At 44.3% G+C, this 21,410-nt stretch overlaps 2 protein-coding genes and 1 non-coding gene across 4 annotated transcripts; all 3 read left to right on the top strand.

Moving 5' to 3' along the window:
* The first annotated feature begins 1,058 nt into the window (after window positions 1-1,058).
* Window positions 1,059-1,130, top strand: TRNAP-UGG. Its single transcript has one exon. It is a non-coding gene; the product is annotated as a tRNA-Pro (tRNA).
* A 44-nt stretch (window positions 1,131-1,174) lies between these two features.
* On the top strand, window positions 1,175-20,459 carry RNASE4 (ribonuclease A family member 4). Of its 2 annotated transcripts, none has more exons than XM_034993527.1 (2): window positions 1,175-1,740; window positions 19,194-20,459. In XM_034993527.1, exon 2 carries the CDS (start codon window positions 19,211-19,213, stop codon window positions 19,652-19,654), a length of 444 nt encoding a protein of 147 aa, XP_034849418.1. In that variant the 5' UTR covers window positions 1,175-1,740; window positions 19,194-19,210; the 3' UTR covers window positions 19,655-20,459. The 2 variants fall into 2 exon arrangements, with proteins under 2 accessions (XP_034849418.1, XP_034849419.1); XM_034993528.1 differs by lacking the exon at window positions 1,175-1,740 and adding an exon at window positions 1,801-1,889.
* On the top strand, window positions 13,454-15,823 carry ANG (angiogenin; the record flags this gene model as incomplete). Its single annotated transcript, XM_034994573.1, has 1 exon — window positions 13,454-15,823. A coding segment is annotated over one exon (462 nt), but the record flags the coding sequence as incomplete, so codon positions are not given.
* Window positions 20,460-21,410: the final 951 nt, after the last annotated feature.

Below are 21,410 nucleotides of genomic sequence, written 5' to 3'. Positions count from 1 at the left end.
GCCCGCCAAGCACATGTGAACAAATGGATCCCGTTGGGCAGTTTCTTATATTGCGAGGAGGGCCAACTCTGTTAGCCAATTGGAAGAATTCTAAGTTAACCTTCCCTCAGATGTTTCTTTTGGCTTCTAGTTGATCCTCGATTGCTGCCTGAAGTCCACGGTTCGGAAACCCGAAACCTCTCGTTGATACAGAACCCGATGCATAAACGCTGTGTGCGCATGTCTGCGCCATGCGGCCCGGGGGCTCCAGTTTGCGGAAGAAATCGCCGAAACTGGGGCTCTCGTCCCGAGTGTCCGCCCCCCTCCGTACACACATCCATTACACGGCAGTTTTAGTTTATTTATCTTTTTGCAATTATCTATAGTTCTACAAAAAAGATTTTGAGACAGAACAGGAAAGGGTAACAGGATTTGACGCGAGTTGGGGTAAGACTGGGAGAAAGAATTCCAGACCGAAGAAACAAGTGAAACAAAGGTGGGGAGATGGAACACTTGATTCTCCTTCGGGGGCCTGGACAATCCGAACACACGCCAGACTGGCGCACCTCCCACCGATTCCGGCTCTCGGCATTTTGATGCCCACCCTTTCCCGCCCCTAGAATGTTAGGCTCGCGCCAGGTAGTAGCCGCCTGACACGCTTCCCGCGCGTCCAGCCTGGGGCTCAGGACCCTCCAGCCTCGCAAGCGAGGTCCGCTCGGGTCCTCGCACTTCCGCCGCCTTCCTACCGGGCCCCCGCCAGGCCCCCGCTAGGCTCGAGCTCGCGCCCAGAGCCGTCCAGAGGTGCTCGGTGGAGCTCACCCACGCGGCCTGCTGTCTGGAAACTGCCCCTCCTCACCCCATCCGGCCTCTGGAGGGGTCCAGGATGTGGATCGGGGAGAATAAGCGAGGCTAGGACCCGTGTCAGGTTTCAAAAGTGAGACCTCATGAAGATGGGAGAAAGCAAAGCAAGGCAAGAAGTAAATGTCACAATGTGGAACAGAGCTCCCGGGCAGCCTGGCGGCCAACTGCACACTGGAAAGTACTGTTCAGAGGAAACACAGGCACGCTTTTGTGGCTGTGGCTCGTTGGTCTAGGGGTATGATTCTCGCTTTGGGTGCGAGAGGTCCCGGGTTCAAATCCCGGACGAGCCCTGGTTTTCGATTTTTTTTTTTTCCCCCTCCTTCCTTCGAAACTATGCAAAAGTTCAATTCTGTACAAACTTTCTCGCTTTCCGACTGTTCTGCACAAGAGAGGTGCGCTGAACCAACGCGTGCCAGAGGGGGCTGATGAGCTCTGCGGGGAGAAACTGCCGGGACTCTCCGCCAGCGGACACCTCGGAGGGACCGCCTCGCTCCCGGGAGCAGGGGCTGGTGTCCCAAGGCCCGCTGTCCCCGGAGGCTGTGTCCTCGCGGCCGCTGCGCGTGGGGGCTCGGATCTGCAGGCCCTCTCCTTTCCCAGACAGGGCCCGCCCGCGGCGCCCACTCCAGAGAGGCAGGTCCAGGCGGGAGGCGCCTCCCGGGAGAAACAGGGCGCGGTCCCAACCGCACAGAGGCTCCGGCGCCGCCCTCCTCGCCCGGCTGCATCCCCCGTCCGTTCGTGTACACACACGCACGGCGACCCCACCCAGGATCCAAAGCAAGATTTAAAAGGACGTCTTTGCGTCTTCCACAGCTCCCTATCATCATACAAGGGGGATTAGAAGCCGGTGAGAAAAACTTTCCACCGTCCTGCGCGTTTCTGCAGCCCTGTTCCCTGGCCGAGGTGGGTTCACGTCCTGCTCTCTCTCCTCCTCCTCCTCGTCAGTAGTTTTACCAAGAGCGTTTGGGCCCCTTCTTAGCAGAGGCAGTGTGGGGCTCCTCGGGGGGGCGTTTGCAGAACCGGGTTGGAGCCGCTGAGGAATGGGAAGAAAGGTGAGTCTTGTTCTTTTATGAGTTAGCGAAGTCTGCATTCCCACCCTGAGATTTACTTCCCGCAACTGAGCAGAGATGGCTGCGTGAAAGTCTGGTGCCTAGAATGTAGGCTCAGAGGAGGGTGCAGAATTGGCGAACGGAATGGAAGCCCGGGAAGGCCTGCATTTGCTCACACCTAAGGATTCTTTACTTGGGACACAGGTTGATCGCCAGATTTATGAAGCAGGCCTTCCTTGTCCAGTTTTTGCCAGCATAACTGCCTTTGGGGACTTGCGTTTTTGTTTTCTGGTGACTCACTTCTGTCTCCTCACCCTTAACCCACCCGCAGCCAGGGTTGCAAAATTCTGGGAGACACTGCCAACAGCCTCCTTTCTAAGCTTTCTTACTAGAATGTTGGGATCCTCAACCTCTTTACTCTGAGACAGCGTGTCTTGTGGTAACACATGGGCAAAACAGAGCATCTTTATTTAGGAAGGACAGTAAAAACAGTTTCAGCATCATTCTGGGTCTAGGGAAATCTCAAATGAGGCAAGACCCTCCCTCTGTGTCCTTAAGAACCTTATAATCAAGTCATAAATGTAATCACTAGAAACTCAGGTGGCATAATTATCTGAACCCCACTGGCCAACTTCCCAGAAGCAGCCTCAAGTATTCGAGGAACTACTTAACTACACACTTACTAACTAGCTCCTGCAGAAGGACAGTTTTGTTACACATACTTTATTTTAAGCAACTCTTTTTCCCAGGTAAAATATTTTTGAAATTCATGGAAATATTTAGTAGGTTTCCTTAAACAGCAACTTTCAATGGCACCTTTAAAATTAGTTTTAATTTTCTAGAAATTGCTAGTGTGGAATATGAAAGCCGTGTGGTACACTGGAAAGCTTCTAGTCCCTGGACACCAGATGTTCTTGGGCCAGTGCAGAAACACCTCAGTTTCCTCATCTGTACAATGAGGGCTTGATAGGTAGTCTCCAGGTCTCCCTCTTTCTTATTCTATGACTTCATGGGGTGGCAGGGTGTTAGTAAGATGGCACTTACAGAAAAGAAGGTACTCTAGTAATGTGGACAAGAGCTATGAAGTTTGGCAGAAAGGACAGGGAAAACCATTCCAGGAAAAGAGGAATGGCTCTGGCTATTGCTGAAAGAGCAGATGTCAGGTTACAAGCAGGCAAAGGTAAGAGATTTGTCAAGTTATTGTTGGAAGCATTTGCCCATGTGATTCAGAAATTAAAGTAGATGGCTAAGAAAGTGGACCAAAGCAGGCCAAATGAAACCCCTCATTAGGAGTTTCCGTTTAATCTGTACTTGAGCAAAGAGCAATCTTTGTTAAAGGTTATTCTCAGAAGAACACCTTGAGATATCTGGGAAAGAGAATGGGCACAAAGCTCAGAGTTTGTTGAAAAGTGAATGTGTAATTTTTGTCTTTGTTTGAAAATACACAGGCATGTCAACAAGACTTCGGCCCATTCTCCCTCAGTCATAGTGTCCCCTCTTCCTGAAGACATGATCCTTCTTTTCATTGGATCTTCATCCTCTTTTAACCATTACTTCTGTTAGTAAATTAGTTTCATGCTTGTAAACCTAAAAAAAATGTTAGAGTTAAACCAAATTTAGAGATTAGTCACTTCTCTCCATCACCTAATTTTATAATTTGTCTTAAGGACAGAATTAAACATATATACTCTGTATAAAGGGTAAAGGACACCAGCACTTGAGTCCTTAGAAGGAGAACCCTGGGCTTCCTGTGTCTTTGTGCAAGGTGTAAAGAAGAGACAAAGGAAAATTTTCAGGAAAAGGGGAATGATTTTCAAGCTGAAGCTGTCAAAACATTTAAAAGAATATATGATTGGGCTTTTTTCAATTGACAATTGCTTCACCCCTATTAAAATTACTGGGAAGAGATATATATAATTCCTTGTTGTAAGTATTTTGAAATACAAATGAGTAAGCACTTAGATGCATTGTAATGAAATAGTCAAACTTTTTTTTTCCCCAAACCTTTATTTTATGTTTCATCAAAACCTCATTGTGCCAAGCTGAAAAGAAAAGAAAAGAAAAAAAGAAAGAAAAACAATTAGAATGAAAGCAACCATTCGCCATTCACCTAGCTGGCTTTTTACCTGGTCAACTATGTGGGGGAGGTTGTGAATTCTCCCCAAGTTGTCAAGTGAAATCCTAGAGGTGAGGAAGGGACCTGGCTGTATTCAGAGGTGAAAGACTGCTCCCCAGCACCACAGCATAAAGCTAACATCAGAGGCTGATCTGTTTGTGTGAGTTGGTGTTTGAACTGGTGTTTCAAGCCATGGGACTCTGTGTGTGTGTGTGTGTGTGTGTGTGTGTGTGTGTGTGTGTGTGATGTGGGAATGGAGTACCTTATCTCTGCCTTTAGGTGATTTATCAGAGAAGGATCCTGTTGATCAAGTCATCTTGATCCCCACAGACTGGGAGTTGGCAGCTTCTTCTGTAGTCTGGGATTGCTGAGGCCTTAGGGGTGTTGTATGGGCCTGGCAGTGTCCTCCCCACCAAATGACTGGCTTATAGCTCTTTAGAACTCACTTCTTCAGCATCTATTTAAAAAGTAATAAGTAATATATGATTCACTTAAAATAGGTACCACTCAAATCGTGGGTTTGCCTACAAAAGGAAAGTCAGCATTAGGACACTCTCTTAGATACCGGTAGAGGCCCCACTCAGCGAGCCCCATGTCTTGTTGATTCTCTCTGTACCTAAAGGACTTTGAACTTTGGTATTTGGCAGAACAGTTGTGTGGGCAGAGATGCCTATCCCTTCCTTTCAGAGACTTCAGTGACTCTGAGGCACCAGGTACTGAGGGAGAGGCAGTTTGTGGCTGTGTGCTTGGTACTTTTCTCAATTCCTTAGACTTTTTTCCTTTTAGCTCAGAATTTGGGTGGAGATGCAGGAAAAAGGGAAGAGGACAGGGGAAAAAAGTGACGCTTAAGCAGGACTCTGCCTCACCACAGCTGAAAACCTGTGAAGTTTGCCTTTTTCAGGTTTGCCATGCTGCCCACTTTTCTCCCTCCTCAAATCCTTAGGCCATTCCAGTTACCAAAAACTATTCTTCTTTTTTTAAGATTTTATTTACTTATTTGGCGGGGGCAGGAAGGGTATGTCAGTAGGGAGGGGCAGAAGCAGACTCCCTACCAAGCAGGGAGCCTGATGTAGGGCTTGATCCCAGGACCCCTGGATCATGGCCTAAGCTAAGGCAGATGCTTAACCGACTGAGCCACTCAGGCGCCCCCTACCAAAAACTCTTCTTAAGATAGCCTCTAAAGTATAAGCACAAGCATGTATGAATCACAGACAGCTGTTTAAGGAGCTAATCCTCCTAGGGATTTTTGCATTAGAATAGGAACCAATACCTAAGAAATGAAGGTCAGGATTTACCAGTAATACCAGAAGCAGAGTTTTCTGGGAACCTTGAAAGCCTTCCTGCTCTACCAGGGAATTAGGCCTACCTTGTTTGGTAACTGGTACCAAACCCAATTGTGTCTGTAAGTCTTAAGAGAAGCCAGGAGAGTTTGTATGGTTGGGATCTCCAAAGTGAGATCAGGTGGTACATTTCTAGAAGCAATGAGGGATAACAAGAAGAACCTGGGCCTAGGAGTCAGTCACTCTGAGATACTAAGAATGCAGAGATGAATGACACAATTATTCTTCTCTCTAAGGGTTCCATCTAATGGAGAGACAAGAAGACTAATTAATCATCAAAGGATGATGGCTAATGGACTGTTTGCCAACCTAAAGTAAAGCCAGATCCACCCCACCCATGTTGTAAGAACTCCAGACCAGCTCACATTCTTCTCTGATTATTCCTGAAGTTCCCAGAGGGTGTAAACGTATTTGCAAACTAGCCCCTTTAACCTAGACAGTGAGGCTGCCATTTACTTCTTTCTTGCTCCACCTCCCTGGGTGAGGTCTATCCCTGCCCTACAAAGGGGCCCATGCTGCTGAAAATGTCGAAAGATGCCAGCACGCAGTGTCCTCTTCCTTTTTGATAGAGCAAATGGTCTGACCTTTTGCTCTAGCTCTTGTCCAGACTTTCCTCAACTCTGTCCCAACGGGATCCTCATGTTGGGGAAGGTACTTTACTTCCCGACCTACCCCCATACCACCTCCGGTCAACCATGGGGTGAATTTCTTCACACTAACTTGCTGTGTGCTTTCTGAATCTTAGAGAGATTTAATGAAACAACCTTGATTTTTATGAAAGTTGTTACTGCAGTGCCCTCCTCGCTCTAGGCTCCAGGAGGCCGGGTCAGAGGGGATGTGAATGGAGTACACTGTAGTCCTTGGCCACCACTGCTCCATGGCCTTGGCATCTTTCTCCCTCCTCTCATCATGTCCTTCTCTGTGGATGAATCCTTTCCTGGGACATCACAGACTCTTACACAGCTAGGCTTCACTCAGGCTGACTCACCAGCTTTTCACACACAACAGGACACATCTGAAGTCTAGAGTCAATGCAGCTTTAAGCCGTCAGCTTGGGATTGCTGCTCTATGCTTGCCTCAGCGCGGTGTGTACTGGGTACAGAGAAGCCCCAAAGGAAGATGTGGGCAACTTCTACTGGGATGGGCTGGTATTGAGGAAAGCCCGTCAGACTCAGAGGAGGTGTTGCTCAAGCCAAGTCTGGAAAGATGAGTAGTTCCTCTCCCTGAAGATAAGGAGTTTGAAGTCTGACAGCACCATCCCTCTGCTGTTTGATCAGGGAGTTTCCTTCATAAGAAAAACTGACTTACGTAGCACCCACCTCACACAGTCCTGGTGACAGTCAAATATAATCATGTGTGTGAGAGATTCATAAAACCAAAGGCAATGACTATTATTATGATGATAATTATTACGATGATTTCAAGTGCAGTTATTTTATTGGCAGGCCGCCTGTCTTTATTGACACCTCAGAGACAGGCAGACTGAAAACTTGAAGGTAGATGGGATGACAGCCGAGGGTTGAGGATTTTTTAAAAATAGCACTGTTGGAGATTCAGCACCAGCGGAGGTGGTTACTGAGGGTCCGTGAAACAGTTGGCATCCTGCTGCTGCCTGATATTTGAAACTATAGGATCTTTATTAAGTGATCCCAGTAAACTTGGACCCAGTTGGCTTGTTTCTGTTCAATCAACAAATCCATTTTGTGAGTAGATGCAATATCGGTGTTGCATTGATGGTGGAGATAATCAATCTTGCAACTGCGTTACAGAGAACAGAAGATTGAGTGCTCAGGATTAATCTCTTGTGAACAGGTAAGGATGAAAGGAAGGAGAAGCCCTGGAAATACGGCAAGGAGACTTCTGAGGGTTAGTGGCTGGAAGGTTGAGGTCAGGGGCAGGGTACCAAGAGCTGTCACATAATCTTCTCTAGGAATGCTTTCCTGGTTCTGTGGAATTGATGAAAGAGCCTACTTAGCATCTTTTCATGAAACCAAATTATGTGGGTAAAAACAAAGGACAGTGGGACAGCATCCTGCTGAGAGGCCACATCTTACTCTGCAGGCTTCCTCCAACAGGGTTCTTAGAGATGGCCCATAAGATCAGAAACAACATCTTCTGGATCCAGATCACCGCATGTCCTGTCATGGGCAAGAGTCGGAACCACAAACATCAGAAAAAGGCAACTGTGGGACAAAAGGCCATGTTTATCAAAGTTGGCCTCCCAGAACAAATCTCTAATTCATGTGGGTTAATGTTTGACCCAGTCATGCCCAGGGAAAAGGTGAATGACTCTCCTCGTTTATCCAAGAGCAGTGTCCTTGGTTTTTATGTGTCTGCCAGTATCAGGGATCTTTAGACCTAGTCTTCCCTCCCCGTTCATCTGATCACTATATAATCAGAACCGAGAGGGGCCTCTAGGTTCGCACAGCTGGAACCCATCTCCAGGAACAAACAGCTGGAACCCATCTTCAGTTGGAGGGAAACTTCCAGACTTTTGTAAGACTCTTCCACCTGGGTAATCTATTTCTCTATATGTTTATATGTATACTATTTCTAGACATCCATCCTTTTCAATGAAACCATTTTTTCCCTTTTAAAAACTCTTGGCCCAAGTTCATGAATTAAGAAGGAAACAAATTAGATTCTAAAGTTTAAAATGCAAACAGATTTCTTCTGGCATAGCCTAAATATGGATAAAGGGAAATTAGTAAGACTGGTAGCAAGTGGTGATTTAGGAGGGATTCCTAAATTGTGATAAAGTCCCCAAAGATCTAGGAAAAGCATCTGTTGAAGGGTTATCTGGAGCCTCTGCCCCAACATTATATGTGGCTTAACAAGGAAAGAAACAGAGAGTATACTTTTAGCTCTGTTTTCTCGTAATCTTTCCTGCGAATTTCTTTCCTTAAGAAAGTTTTGGATGCTCTTTGAAAGCACAATGGAACAACACATGCCAAGATCAAAAAAGGTATACTGGCGGGTTGAAGAGAAGAAAGAAGGAAGGAGATAGAGAGAGGAATATACATTGGGTGGGAAGCTTCCAGTTTGAGGAATATTGCCCTAGAACATATAAAAGCGTGAAGGTGTATTTATGGAAGTTGTAACTGTAGTTATAATCATAAACTGTTAACTCCCTGGTGCAATTTGATGGATCTCTTGAATACAAAACATTGCCTGTGGGGAGAGAAAGAGTATATTAATTTTTGTGAAGACCAAGGGTTTGGTTTGAGACAGAAGGTGAAATTAGTTTAAAAAACAAATTGTGGGACAAATTCCACTGACAAAAATATGACAGTTATGTGCTTGGGTATAGAAGGATATGTGTGAATGAGTTTGACCACCAGATGGGAGGCTCTGCACACTTGGCCTGGGCAGATTCACTTCTGCACCCCATATAATCTCTTACTTGTTTTCTCCCAGTTCCATTTCAACCCCCATTTTGGGGAAATTTAGTATGGAATATATATATATAAGTGAGGAAGTTATGAGTGGGAGAGCAGATGTTGATACCGGTAACCCTAGTGTATACTTGCTAGGATTTGATTTCTGGATGTCTTAGGGAACTAGGATTACAATAAACCTGGGCAAACCTTAGCTGAGTTGTTAGAGAATGAATGTGCAAATTCTGCAAATGAGAAACAAAGATATCCCTTAATCTCTAAGACTGAGACATGAGGGCCTTCAACCTCCAACAAGCAACTGCTTTTTTTTTTTTTTTAATATTTTATTTATTTGACAGAGAGAGACACAGCGAGAGAGGGAACACAAGGAGGGGGAGTGGGAGAGGGAGAAGCAGGCCCCCCGCTGAGCAGGGAGCCCGATGTGGGGCTCGATCCCAGGACCCTGGGATCATGACCTGAGCCAAAGGCAGACTCTTTTTTTTTTTTTTTTTAAGATTTTATTTATTTATTTGAGACAGAGAATGAGAGACAGAGAGCATGAGAGGGAGGAGGGTCAGAGGGAGAAGCAGACTCCCTGCCAAGCAGGGAGCCCAATGCGGGACTTGATCCCGGGACTCCAGGATCATGACCTGAGCCGAAGGCAGTCGCTTAACCAACTGAGCCACCCAGGCGCCCCAAAGGCAGACTCTTAATGACTGAGCCACCCAGGTGCCCCAAGCAAATGCTTTTTTAAGGATGTGAAACACCTATGTAGTGTCAGTCCAATGCCTTAACTAGAGGTGGTCTGTGGGCTTGGCTTACCTGCTGAGCCTTAAGGAATGATGCATCTCAGTTAACCTGTTAGCTATTTCTTCCAGCTGGTGCCTTTTGCCACCAACTAAACTTACACACAAACTTGTCTCTGCAATCCCATTCTAGTGGAAGAAAAGGAAAGGAAAAGAAAAGGCTCTTTTATGCTTAATGAGAACTGTGGAATTTCAGGCCTTAACAGTTAGCGACTCTCTCTTTTTACAGATGAACAAATTTAGGCCTGGAGAGGAAAATGAAGTCAATCATTAAAAACATAATTATTGAGGCAGGCACTGTGATTCAAGGTGACTAAGATGGGCTCTGCCCTCCTATTGATTACACACCAGTAGGAAACACTGACAAGTAAACAGGTCATTGTTTGCCCAAGACCACATAGATAATGGCTTGGAAATGGCACCCATGAAACCTGGCAACAGGTAAATCTTTATTTGATGATATCCTTGTGGACAGATCAGCTTTGTGACTTTTGTTTGCTTTGACACTTATATTTAGTAAAGTGTCCTTGATCTTAATATCTAAAGCATAGAGTGTTTGGACAGAGACTCTAGGCAGACCTGCGGGCTCACACTGCCTTCTGTGAGCAGCAGTATCCCCACAATCTGTACAATACTGGCACTTCCTACAAGGACCCACCGTCTCTTCCGTACCCTGGAATGGTTGGGAACATTCCTATACACCACTGCCACTTAGTGACTCTTTTGGGTACTACCAGCTCTGGTTTTACTTCCTGATTTTTTTTCTTTTTTTTTTAACTCTGGGACTCTGACTCTGCCAGAGAGCTGTGATTGTGTGACCTCTAAGGTCCTTTCTACCTTGAGATCCTGTGATTCTACAATTACCTTTGATTTTAGAAGGCAATTTTTGTCCATTGCTGAGCAAGAAACTTAGTTGATTTCAAATCAGTAAAACTTTGATGAGGTCTTCCAAAAAACTAAAAAAAGAAAGCACACCCAGGAGACTGAAAAGCACAATATAAACTTTTTAAAAATTTTTATTTATTTATTTCCAGAGAGAGGGAACACAAGCAGGGGGAGTGGGAGAGGGAGAAGCACGCTTCCCGCCGAGCAGGGAGCCCGATGCGGGGCTCGATTCCAGGACCCCAGGATCATGACATGAGCTGAAGGCAGACGCTTAACGACTGAGCCACCCAGGTGCCCCTCAGCTGCTATTTATATCAGTATTGTGGAATAGTCAAAAGATTTCTTAGCAGGGCACCAAATCTGTTTATAGTTATTATGAAACAGATAAGGTGGATCAATGCCAAATGTTGATGAGAAAGAGAGCTCACTTTGCTTACTCTTGTCACATGTCTTTCCATGTAACCAGCAAAACCCCAGATTCCCTTGTTTTTCTGGATTCACAGTCATACTCCCAGGGCTGTTTATTTTTTATTTTTTAAAGATTTTATTTATTTATTTGAGAGAGAGAGAATGAGAGAGAGCACATGAGAGGGGGGAGGGTCAGAGGGAGAAGCAGACTCCCTGCCGAGCAGGGACTCGATTCCGGGACTCCAGGATCATGACCTGAGCCGAAGGCAGTCGCTTAACCAACTGAGCCACACAGGCGCCCTCCCAGGGCTGTTTAGCAACACTACAGGCTTAGTGTTTTGTTATAATCTTTATTTGTTTAATTCAACACACTAGGACCTATGGCCTCTGTGAAGCCTACAAAATTATTTGATATGAAAATCATGTTTATGACTTACACACAAGAAAGCACAAAATAAAAATTAATAATTTAATGTCTATGAAAATGTACCATTTATTTTTAAATTTAGTATTCATAGGAATTATATTACATTTAAGGATAATTTGAAGGTCAAATTTTTCTCCCATTGCAAGAATTTCTCAGTATGTGTGGGGATGATTGCCAAAAAACACCCAACCCAGTTATAAATTAAATGAAGTACTCACAAACAATTTGAGAAACAGAATTATAAAAATCCTTTTTTTTTAAATTTTATTTTTGAGAGGGCGAGAGGTGGGTGGGGACAGAGGGAGAGAGAGAATCTTAAGCAGACTCCACACTTAGGGTGGAGCCGAGGCAACATGGGGGCTCAGTCTCACAACCCTGAGATCATGACCTAAGCCAAAATCAAGGGTCTGACACTTAACTCACTGAGCCACCCAGGCGTCCCATAACATCAGTTTCAAATTTACAGTGAAAATCATTTTTATTGTTGGATGTGGGGGTATTCACATATATTTGATATAATGTGTAGGACTGTGGTGAATTTCATCATTCCAATTTTAGTATATGTGCTGCCAAAGCGAGCATGGACTATGGTGGTTTTTAAAGGCTCTGAATATTCTTTACAATTTTCTCCAAAGAACTAAAGGTATAATCAGAAACTACCTGCTGCAAACACCAAGTATCTCTCAATTCTCAAATCTTCAAATTTCATAAGAAATACAATCTTAAAAGTTCATTAAAAATTGTTCTGTGTTTTGTTATAATCTATATTTGTTTAATTCTATTTTTAATTATCTATCACTGAGTTAAAATCATGTTCTGGGAAAAAGTACCATGTCTACCCCATGGGTGTGCGTTTGTGTATCTGACACACCACCCCTGGGATGTGTGAGTTCTAGAGTTTGAGATTGACAGCTCTTTTTTGAGAGATAAAGGCAGCAATCCTCTTCTTCTTTTGAGAAAAATTTGAGAAATTATTGCAGCAAATTGTAAGGTCTTTGACTTGATGAAAAGATCTAAGGAGGGGGGCCAGGCTGGCTCAGTGGCTATAGCATGTGACTCTTGATCTCAGGGTTGTAAGTTTGAGCCCCATGTGTGTCATAGTTTACTTAAAAAAAAAAAAAAAAGCTTAAAAAAAAAAAGCCTAAGGAGTTGTTTTGGGGTTTGTTTTTGTTTTTAGCACATGGTAACATCATTTGCCTATGGTGTAACAGTCTATGTACACGTGCAGGGAAAATTCGACAATATTCTTTGAGAATAATCCAAAGTGTTTCCAATGCAAGAAGCACCTAGGAAAAAGCTTTTATTCTTTTTCCAGTCCTCTGTAAGAGTTGACCCCAGACGGACCCAAAGGATTACATGGGTTCTTCCATGTTCCTTCCTGGTCTTTCTAAATGGTACATCATAATTCCACCTTTGGCCATGAAACACTTCTTGGGGAACTAGGTTTGTCTCCCTTCACCTGAAGATCAAACTGCTCTCAAATGCTCTTCTCACAGCCAGCTAACTGACTGACTTGAGTACCTAGAATCCTGTCTTCAACAGTCCTCTGATTGACCCTTCCCTGGGCTCAGGGTTCCCTAAAAGTCCCCCTTCTTCATAGCTCTCACCTCCTATCTTACTGTCTCATCTCAGGAAATTGGAGCTCCCAACCCTTCCCCATGGATGCTACATCCTCTTTGAGGGAGGCATTTGGTGTGTCTTGATGGTCTTTGCGATCCAGGACCTAGCACAGTGGTCTGATACCTGCAGGGGCGTGTGTAAAGTTTGTTATTATAGTAATTGATAAATGAATTACAGAGTGTGGATGGATTTTGTAATGCTATGACTGACCGCAGGGTAGATAAATACTCAGCAATTCTGAGGGATAGGAAAGAATGGTTGGGGCAGGAAGTTGTGTTCAGGAAACATTTTTTTTTTCCCAAGATTTATTTATTTGTCAGAGAGAGAGAAAGAGGGAGATAGAGCATAAGCAGGGGGAGCAGCAGGCAGAGGGAGAGGGAGAAGCAGGTTCCTCGCTGAGCAGGGAGCCCGACGCAGGACCCTGGGATCATGACCTGAGCCAAAGGCAGACGCTTAACCAACTGAGCCACACAGGCGCCCCTCAGGAAACTTTTAAATAGACTTTCCAAAGAAAGGGATTGACGAAAAGTTTAGGATTAATGAGGAAGGGAAAAGAAAAGATGTAATTAGCTGACTGAAGATACCTGATTCGTGTCAGAGAGGAAAGTCCCTGGTGATGGGCCTGGGGCCCTGTTGTTGGTCTTCATGCTGGGTCCGGGTCTGACCCCACCAGCCCTGACTCAGGATGACTCCAGGTACAAACGCTTCCTGACCCAGCACTATGATGCCAAACCAAGGGGCCGGAATGCCAGATGCTGTGAAAGCATGATGGAGAGACGAGGCCTGACCACCCCCTGCAAAGACATCAACACCTTTATTCATGGCAACAAGGGCAGCATTAAGGCTATCTGTGGAAATAAGAATGGAAACCCTTATGGAGATGCTTTAAGACTAAGCAAGTCTCCTTTCCAGGTCACCACCTGCAGGCATGTAGGAGGGTCCCCTCGGCCTCCTTGCCTGTACAGAGCTACCCCAGGGTTCAGACACGTTGTTGTTGCCTGTGAACACGGCTTGCCTGTCCACTTTGATGAGTCCTTTTTCCGTCCATAACCAGAGGCCACAGCTGGCTTTGCTCTCCTTTTCTTGCATTTCCCTCCACATCCCAGAACGGCAACACTTATGGCCAGGGGCCCAGAGAATGAGCTGCCTGGATCTCTTGTTTTCCATTTTACAACACGTCTAATAAATAAAAGTGTCTCTGAAATCAGTAAGAATCAAAGTCTTCCCACTAATTATTGGCCTATTAATCTTACCCCATTTTCTCGATTCAACTGCTCCCTGAGAGGATTGGAAAGAATAGGAATGCCCTTTTCCTTATCGGTCTGTTCCTTATCAGTCAGTAAGGAGGTGGACTTTAGCTTTCTGTAAAGGTAAGGTGATTAGATTCATCTTACAGAGAGAACTAGGAAAATTCCAGGGCTCCTGGCAACTAAACAGAATTTTCAGAAGGGGCAAATAATAAGCCAATATTACTTTTACAAATATTAAACCTTGAGGAGAACCGTTTAGGACTAAATACCAACAGACTCATTCCACTTTCTCTCTTTCACACACATGTGTGTGAATGCCAAGGGGCAGCCACCTCTCGTCTTAAGCAGGAGGTAATTTTTTGATGTTGCTTTGAATGGAATGTTCCTAGGGTATTCTCATGGCTATTTTATATAAGGATCAAAAAGTGATTATTTTATTATTTACTTATTTATTCATTATTACATTATTTTTTCCTTAATCTCTTACTTTATTGACCAAGGTCTGGCTACTTTGAGATCTTAGGGAAGTCATAGAAAGATTCCAAACATTATCCCTTATACTTCTTCTACTAGATTTGGTTTTCAAGTAAACATACACTTAGGTTGACGACACTCTCTTTGTAAAATATACTAATCGATCCACCGGTTAAGTGATTAACTTCCTATTAACTTAATTCCTATCAACTGGTGCCTCAATATTTTATTTGGAAAGTAGTTAATAAGTTACAGTTACAAGTCACAGTTTTGCTATCTTGTGAATATGTAACTATTGTGGTCACAGTATTCCCAACGGTGGCCTCCCCTGCTGCCCACATTGCCCTGAAATGGGCCCAAAACCCTAGTTGCTCAATACTCAGGTTATAGACCAGTATCTAAGTGCCACCCAGGAGAGCCCGGCCTTGCTGAAAATATTCAGATTTGGGGAAGAAGTGATGGAGGAGTAGGTTTACTAGTGGACACTCAGCCCATGAATCTGTCAAAGAAACACTTTGAGTTTCTATTTCAAAATTGAAAACACTGTCTGTAGTTAGGGAGAAGAGTTTTCCAAACCTCTCTTATTAGAAAATTTGCTTGTTATAAAATCTCAAAAACCCCTTAAGGAATAAGAAAACTCCAGTTTTTGGTAGAATATTGGGACCCTTCCTCAGGTTCTCCAACCAGTACCATCTCCCTGATATGAAGTGAAGTGACTTCCATACAGATCATTGCCCCACTCAAGCTCTTGATAGAGAAGGTCAAAGGTCTGGACCGTTATTACATTGACCACACCATATTTATGAAAACTGATGTCTTCTCCAAACATCTGCTTAGAGCATTAATCATTGCATACTCTGCTCTGGTGTTAAGGCAAATGACCGTTTCCTGGGAAATCGCATGGCAGTGGGATGGGGGTGCTTCCTGTCCTGCTGATGGAGCTAACAGCTATGGAGCCAGTCCTAGTACTTTTTGCTCTGGGTATCTTCTTCTCTCACCGTCAAAAGCTATTTAGAATGAAATATCAAGTCACAGGCAGGTCATTTTATCTCGAGTGAATCATTTGAGGAATTGAAGTGCTGGTCGGCTGTACTTTATTGACTTTGCAAGGAAAAGAGAAGAAAAACCTCAAAAATGTCAAATCCTTCGAGGAATGGTGGCATTCAAGGAAGAAAATTCCATGCAACTTGGAGAGAACAAATTTCTCTAGAGACACAGCAGAAATTCTAGTAGGCTTTTTTAAAAAAAAGCCTTATATGGGGCACCTGGGTGGCTCAGTTGGTTAAACGTTTGCCTTTGGCTCAGGTCATCATCCCAGGGTCCTGGGAAGGATCGAGCCCCGCATTGGGCTCTCTGCTTGGCGGGGAGCCTGCTTCTCCCTCTCCCGCTCCCCCTGCTTGTGCTCGCTCTCTCGCTCCCTGTCAAATAAGTAAATAAAATCTTTTTTAAAAAGGCTTATAGTTTCTTGGGAATATAAGTACTCTACAAAATAAAGGCGAGGGGGTCCAAAATATATGCAATTTGCTGTAGTCATTCACTATTTTTATCAAATTGAAGGAAGCAAAGGAAACCAAGAAGAATGGAAATTGTGAAAAGATCATTGCCAACACTTACTAAACACTTATCAGGGGCTAGGCATTGTGATAAGCACTTTACATTGATTTTATCATTTATTCTTCATAACATCTCTAAGAGGTAGGGATTGTGATTATGCTCATTTTACTTATGAGAAAATATGCCGAGAGCTTAAGTAATTTCCCCAAGGTCACACAGTTAATGTGGCAAAGCTAGGTCTTTGGGATCACAATATCCAAATTAGTTCTTATTGAGAGTCAATCTGGTGCAGCAGAAAAAGCCTTTGGGACAAGCTCTGACCAAAAAGTATGTGTTGATGGGAGCCTGGGTGGCTCAGTTGGTTAAGCGACTGCCTTCGGCTCAGGTCATGATCCTGGAGTCCCGCATCAGGCTCCCTGCTCAGCGGGGAGTCTGCTTCTCCCTCTGACCCTCCCCCCTCTCATGTGCTCTCTCATTCTCTCTCTCTCAAATAAATAAATAAAATCTTAAAAAAAAAAAAGTATGTGTTGGGATGATTTGGGGATCATTTAATTTTCTGTTGTACCTAGAGCCTTGAGATGTACCCATTGATGTTTACCTGGGATTTCGGGTGGCAAATATTTTCCCCTGTCTTGTTAAATCAGTCAGTTGGTGTGGCTGAGGCCATGGGTTTGCTCTTGCATGAATAGTTTATGTCTTCTCTGTAGCCAGTTATTTTGCTAAGACATGATCTCAGTCACAAAGAAGCAGGATGAGAAAAAGTAGACAGAACTGTGCAAGATGAGAGGTACAAGATTAGATTTGGGGAAAACAACCTAAAGTACACCACTGTGATGAAACCATTACCCGAGGGCTAAGTGCGCCTTCGGAAGTTATATCCATTGGTGCTGGGCTGAGGAGTAAATTGAACATCATTTCTCCCTGCCCCCTTCCTCTTGCAGCTCCTTTGTTCCCTCTCTTCCTGACTCCATTTCTCATATCAGCTACAGGCACAAGCAATGACCTAGAACTTTACAACTTTCTGTGTAGAGGCAGAAGGCAGCTGTGAACCTAGGAGGTGGCATGGAAAAGAGAGATGGTTCTATTTCATTATGGTCATTACCACTAACCAAAGTGTAGGCTTAGGTGGAACAGACTGCAGGTCCCTCATCAGCCATTTCAGTCCCTTACGCATGTGATCCGGCACCATGAAGCAGCTTCTCTGAAAATGAAGGACAGTAGTACCCAGAGGTATCATCCCAGGAATTCAGCTGAGGCTGGATGTGGACTGCACGTGTAGAAATGGGCCTGTCTGACTCAAAAAGTTGCCCTGGCTACTTTGGGTTGCTCACTCCCTGTTGAATGGAGCTGATTTTTCTTTGCCCTAGTGAGGCAGCCCTGCCCCACAGCAAGAGTCAAGTAGTTCAAGGTTTGACTCCATGTCAGTCCCAGACTGACAGCTAGACGGCAGCATCTAGCTAGTTAGTGTTGGTGAGTGACCCCCACCTTTGCTCCCGCCCTATTCCACCCCTGATTGAATTCTGTTGCTAGAGACAAGCAACTCTGAGCATAAACATCGTTGGTATCTTGAATATTTAGGAAGTGGGATGGGAGAAGCAGTCAGAGGATGGTGGAAAGAGTACAGATTTTAGAGCCAGATAGACCTGGTTTCCTTTCTTTAGTCAACCAAAGCAGTGTTCTAAAATCTTTATCACAGTGCTTTTTTTGTTGTTGCTCCAGAGGTTTCTGTTTGTTTGTTTTTTAACTCTGTAAAACAAATGTTTATTCCCACCATCAAGAGAGGTCAACACAAAGATCTTGTAACCAGGGAATATGGATAATTACCAATAGCTGTGGACAAGACAGGCAGAGCATCAAGGATAGATGCATGACAATAGACTCTATCACCAGGGCCTAGTGTTTGGGGTTGTATATAGACACAGGGGGAAAAAAAAAGACACAATCCACGTCCTTTTTTGTGGAGATTGTGCTGTTTAAATTCATTTTTCATTTTTTAAATGTTTCTTAGCTTAGTGGTCAATTCCACAAGCCTGGAAAATACCTTCACTCACTATATCCATTTCATTTCATTTGTTCACGAGCTCACTCATTTCATTTATTTATTCAGCCAATATTCACTACCTTCAAAGCACTACCTTCAAAGCACTACCTTTTCCACTTCATCACGAGGAGCGTTCTGAAAGTAACTGCTGGGTACTCTGCTTTTGTAGGGGTTCTTACAGAGGATGAACAGGATTTCCAAAATGACCTGATTTTAATACCACAGGAAGAATAGCCGCAGGAGAGGAAAGGCTAACCCCAGTATTACTCTGGCCTCTTTTCTGCACCTTCCTCAATTCCAGATGTAAGGAATGAAAATCAGTTCACAAACTTTCTCTGAAAAATCATGAGTCTATCCAAATTTTCGGGAATCAGAGTCTCTAGAGGACCAAAAACTCCAAAGATCTTTTTTTTTTAAGATTTTATTTATTTATTTGAGACAGAGAGAATGAGAGAGAGAGAGCACATGAGAGGGGGGAGGGTCAGAGGGAGGAGCAGGCTCCCTGCCAAGCAGGGAGCCCGATGCGGGACTCGATCCAGGGACTCCAGGATCATGACCTGAGCCGAAGGCAGTCACTTAACCAACTGAGCCACCCAGGCGCCCCAAAACTCCAAAGATCTTATGACCAGAGAATAACCTCAAGAGACGGTCAACTCCAGTTTCACCTAGATCTGCCTTTTCTTCCCATTCCTTCTCTGACCACGGAGGCCAGATGCCCTGGACGGCCACGAGGTCAGTGCCCGTCCTGAGTGGCTGTACTTGCTGCAGCAAGTTCTCTCCATGAAAGAGAATGGTTCTTGTTTTCAGAGAAAAGCATGTTTTGCAAACTCTTTGCTCTTGGGAAAGCAGACGGGAAAAGTTGTGAGTAGAGAAGAGTGGGGAACTGGTACAGATAAGGAGGAAAGAGGAGACTAGAGTTGAGGCAATGTCTATTTGCCGTTCCCAACACCTCTCCCCACAGTGCCCGCATCTCACCTTCCTTTCTCCTGCCCCTTGGGTTTCTGTCTAGGCATCTCCAAGGTAGTGATGGCTCTCCAGAGGACCCGTTTCCTGCTTCTGCTCTGGCTGCTGACCCTGCTGGGGCTGGGGCTGGTACAGCCCTCCTATGGCCAGGATCGCATGTATCAACGATTCCTGCGGCAGCATGTGGACCCTGAGGAGACAGGTGGCAATGACACCTACTGCAACTTGATGATGCAAAGACGGAAGATGATGGTGCGTCAATGCAAGCGCTTCAACACCTTCATCCACGAAGACATCTGGAACATTCGTAGTATCTGCAGTACCACCAATATCCAGTGTAAGAATGGCAAGATGAACTGCCATGAGGGTGTAGTGAAGGTCACAGACTGCAGGGAGACAGGAAGTTCCAGGGCCCCCAACTGCAGATACCGGGCATCGGCAAGCACTAGGCATGTGGTCATCGCCTGTGAGGGTGACCCGCAATTGCCTGTGCACTTGGACAGATAGACACCAGCTGGCGGCCCTTATGGCCCGGTGGTTGGCCTTGAACTTACTCCTTGAGTAGCAGTAAGTAATGCATTTGAGCTGTCCCAGGCTCTGTCTCCTCTATTTCTGGCTCTTTTTCTCTTTATAACCCATTCTGTTAAGCACATTGTATCAAAGAGAAATGGAGACATAAACTTATAATGAGTCTGGGCTTTTCTGTAGTAAACTTTTTCGCTTTCTTTTATAATACTGGTCAGTTTAGCTCTCTCAGATCCTATCCTCTGGAATTTAGTCATTATATGGATTTATACAGCATTTTAAGCATTTCAAAGTACTTTCATCTAAATCATGTCATTTTAATAGCACAGCAATTGTGCGATGTTGCTGATGTTGTTATATGTAGGAGCCCAAAGTTCAGGGACTTGTGGAAAACCATGAAATTAGTGGAAAAGCTGATACAGAAACCCAGTTGAACTGGCTCCTAATCCAGGCCTTTTTCCACTTCATCACGAGGAGCGTTCTGAAAGTAACTGCTTTTGGTTATTCCCAAAAGTCAGCTGTTAGGAGAAGCGTTAGAAATTTGGAAATACATGCTGGCAAAATGAGAGCTCGGTCTGGATAATCTGGCTCCCTTGTTGTGCTGGGGTCTAATGGCATCAAGAAATGATACAAGAGATTTACTTTCTCTCTTCCCAGACTTTTGAATCACTCTAGTAAGTCAGAATATTAGAAATGTTCTAGATCATTTAAGACTCATTCACTCCTCCTGACGGAAACATCTTTCATGTTTTACTTGTAATAAAGACCTTAAACTGCAGATATCTGAGAAGGTTGTGCTACAGTTCTTGTGGGGGGATATTTTTTTTCCTCCTACCCTCTTTTAATTCTTCAGTTTATAAGCATGCACACACCTTAATATCCTCATACATTCTGGTCAAAGACTAATGCCCACCAGATCCATGACCATGACACGGAAACCCTTGTCTCATTTACTCCAGAGGGAATGAACCCTCTCAATGCTCACACCCTTCCCTTCTCCCTTTGACTATTTTAAACAAACTGGGGAACAGAGATGTATGCAGATGCTGGCTGCTAAGGAAAGGAAGTGTGTGTGTGTGTGTGCATGTGTGTGTAAGGACTAAACTGATATCATTTGAATTCCAGCAGAGACTAAAGAAATCTTTTTTAAAATTGATTTGGTATACATATACATTGGGAAATTCTCCCTACAATCAGGCTAGTTAACAAATCTATCACCTCACATAGGGATCCCTTTGTGTGTGTGGTAAGAACACTTAAGATTTACCCTAACAAATTTCAAGTTTATAGTACTGTATTGCCACCTGTTAAGAAAAATTAACTGAGTAAATTGTTTTAAAGTAACTTTCTTTTTTTTAAGTTTATTTATTTTTAGTAATCTGTACACCCAAGTGGGGCTCGAAACCACAACCCAAGATCAAGAGTCACACACTCCCTGACTGACCCAGCCAGGCAGCCCTTAACTGAGTAAATTTTTAAGATCTTATTGGCTTTATTCAATGATTCATGGATCAGGCAGCGTCCAATCTAGCAGAGAGAAAGGAGCTCCAAGGCAGGAGGAAACAGGAACAAGGATGTCATGCTAGGAAAAAAAGCAGGTCAGTTATTGCAAAGTTACCTTCCTTTAGGGAATGGCAGGGATCTATCAGGCAGATTAACTAGTGCTGAACAAGCAGGTCCTGATTTCTGGCAGAGCCAAAACTGTAGTTAAGTCTCAATTTGGTGATGTGGGGCTTAG

Source organism: Mirounga leonina, unplaced genomic scaffold (genome assembly GCF_011800145.1).
Source record: "Mirounga leonina isolate KUSES-001 unplaced genomic scaffold, KU_Mleo_1.0 Mir_91, whole genome shotgun sequence".
NCBI classification, from domain to species: domain Eukaryota; kingdom Metazoa; phylum Chordata; class Mammalia; order Carnivora; family Phocidae; genus Mirounga; species Mirounga leonina.
Note: the sequence above shows the minus strand (reverse complement) of the source record. Positions and strands in the feature narration are given on the sequence as shown.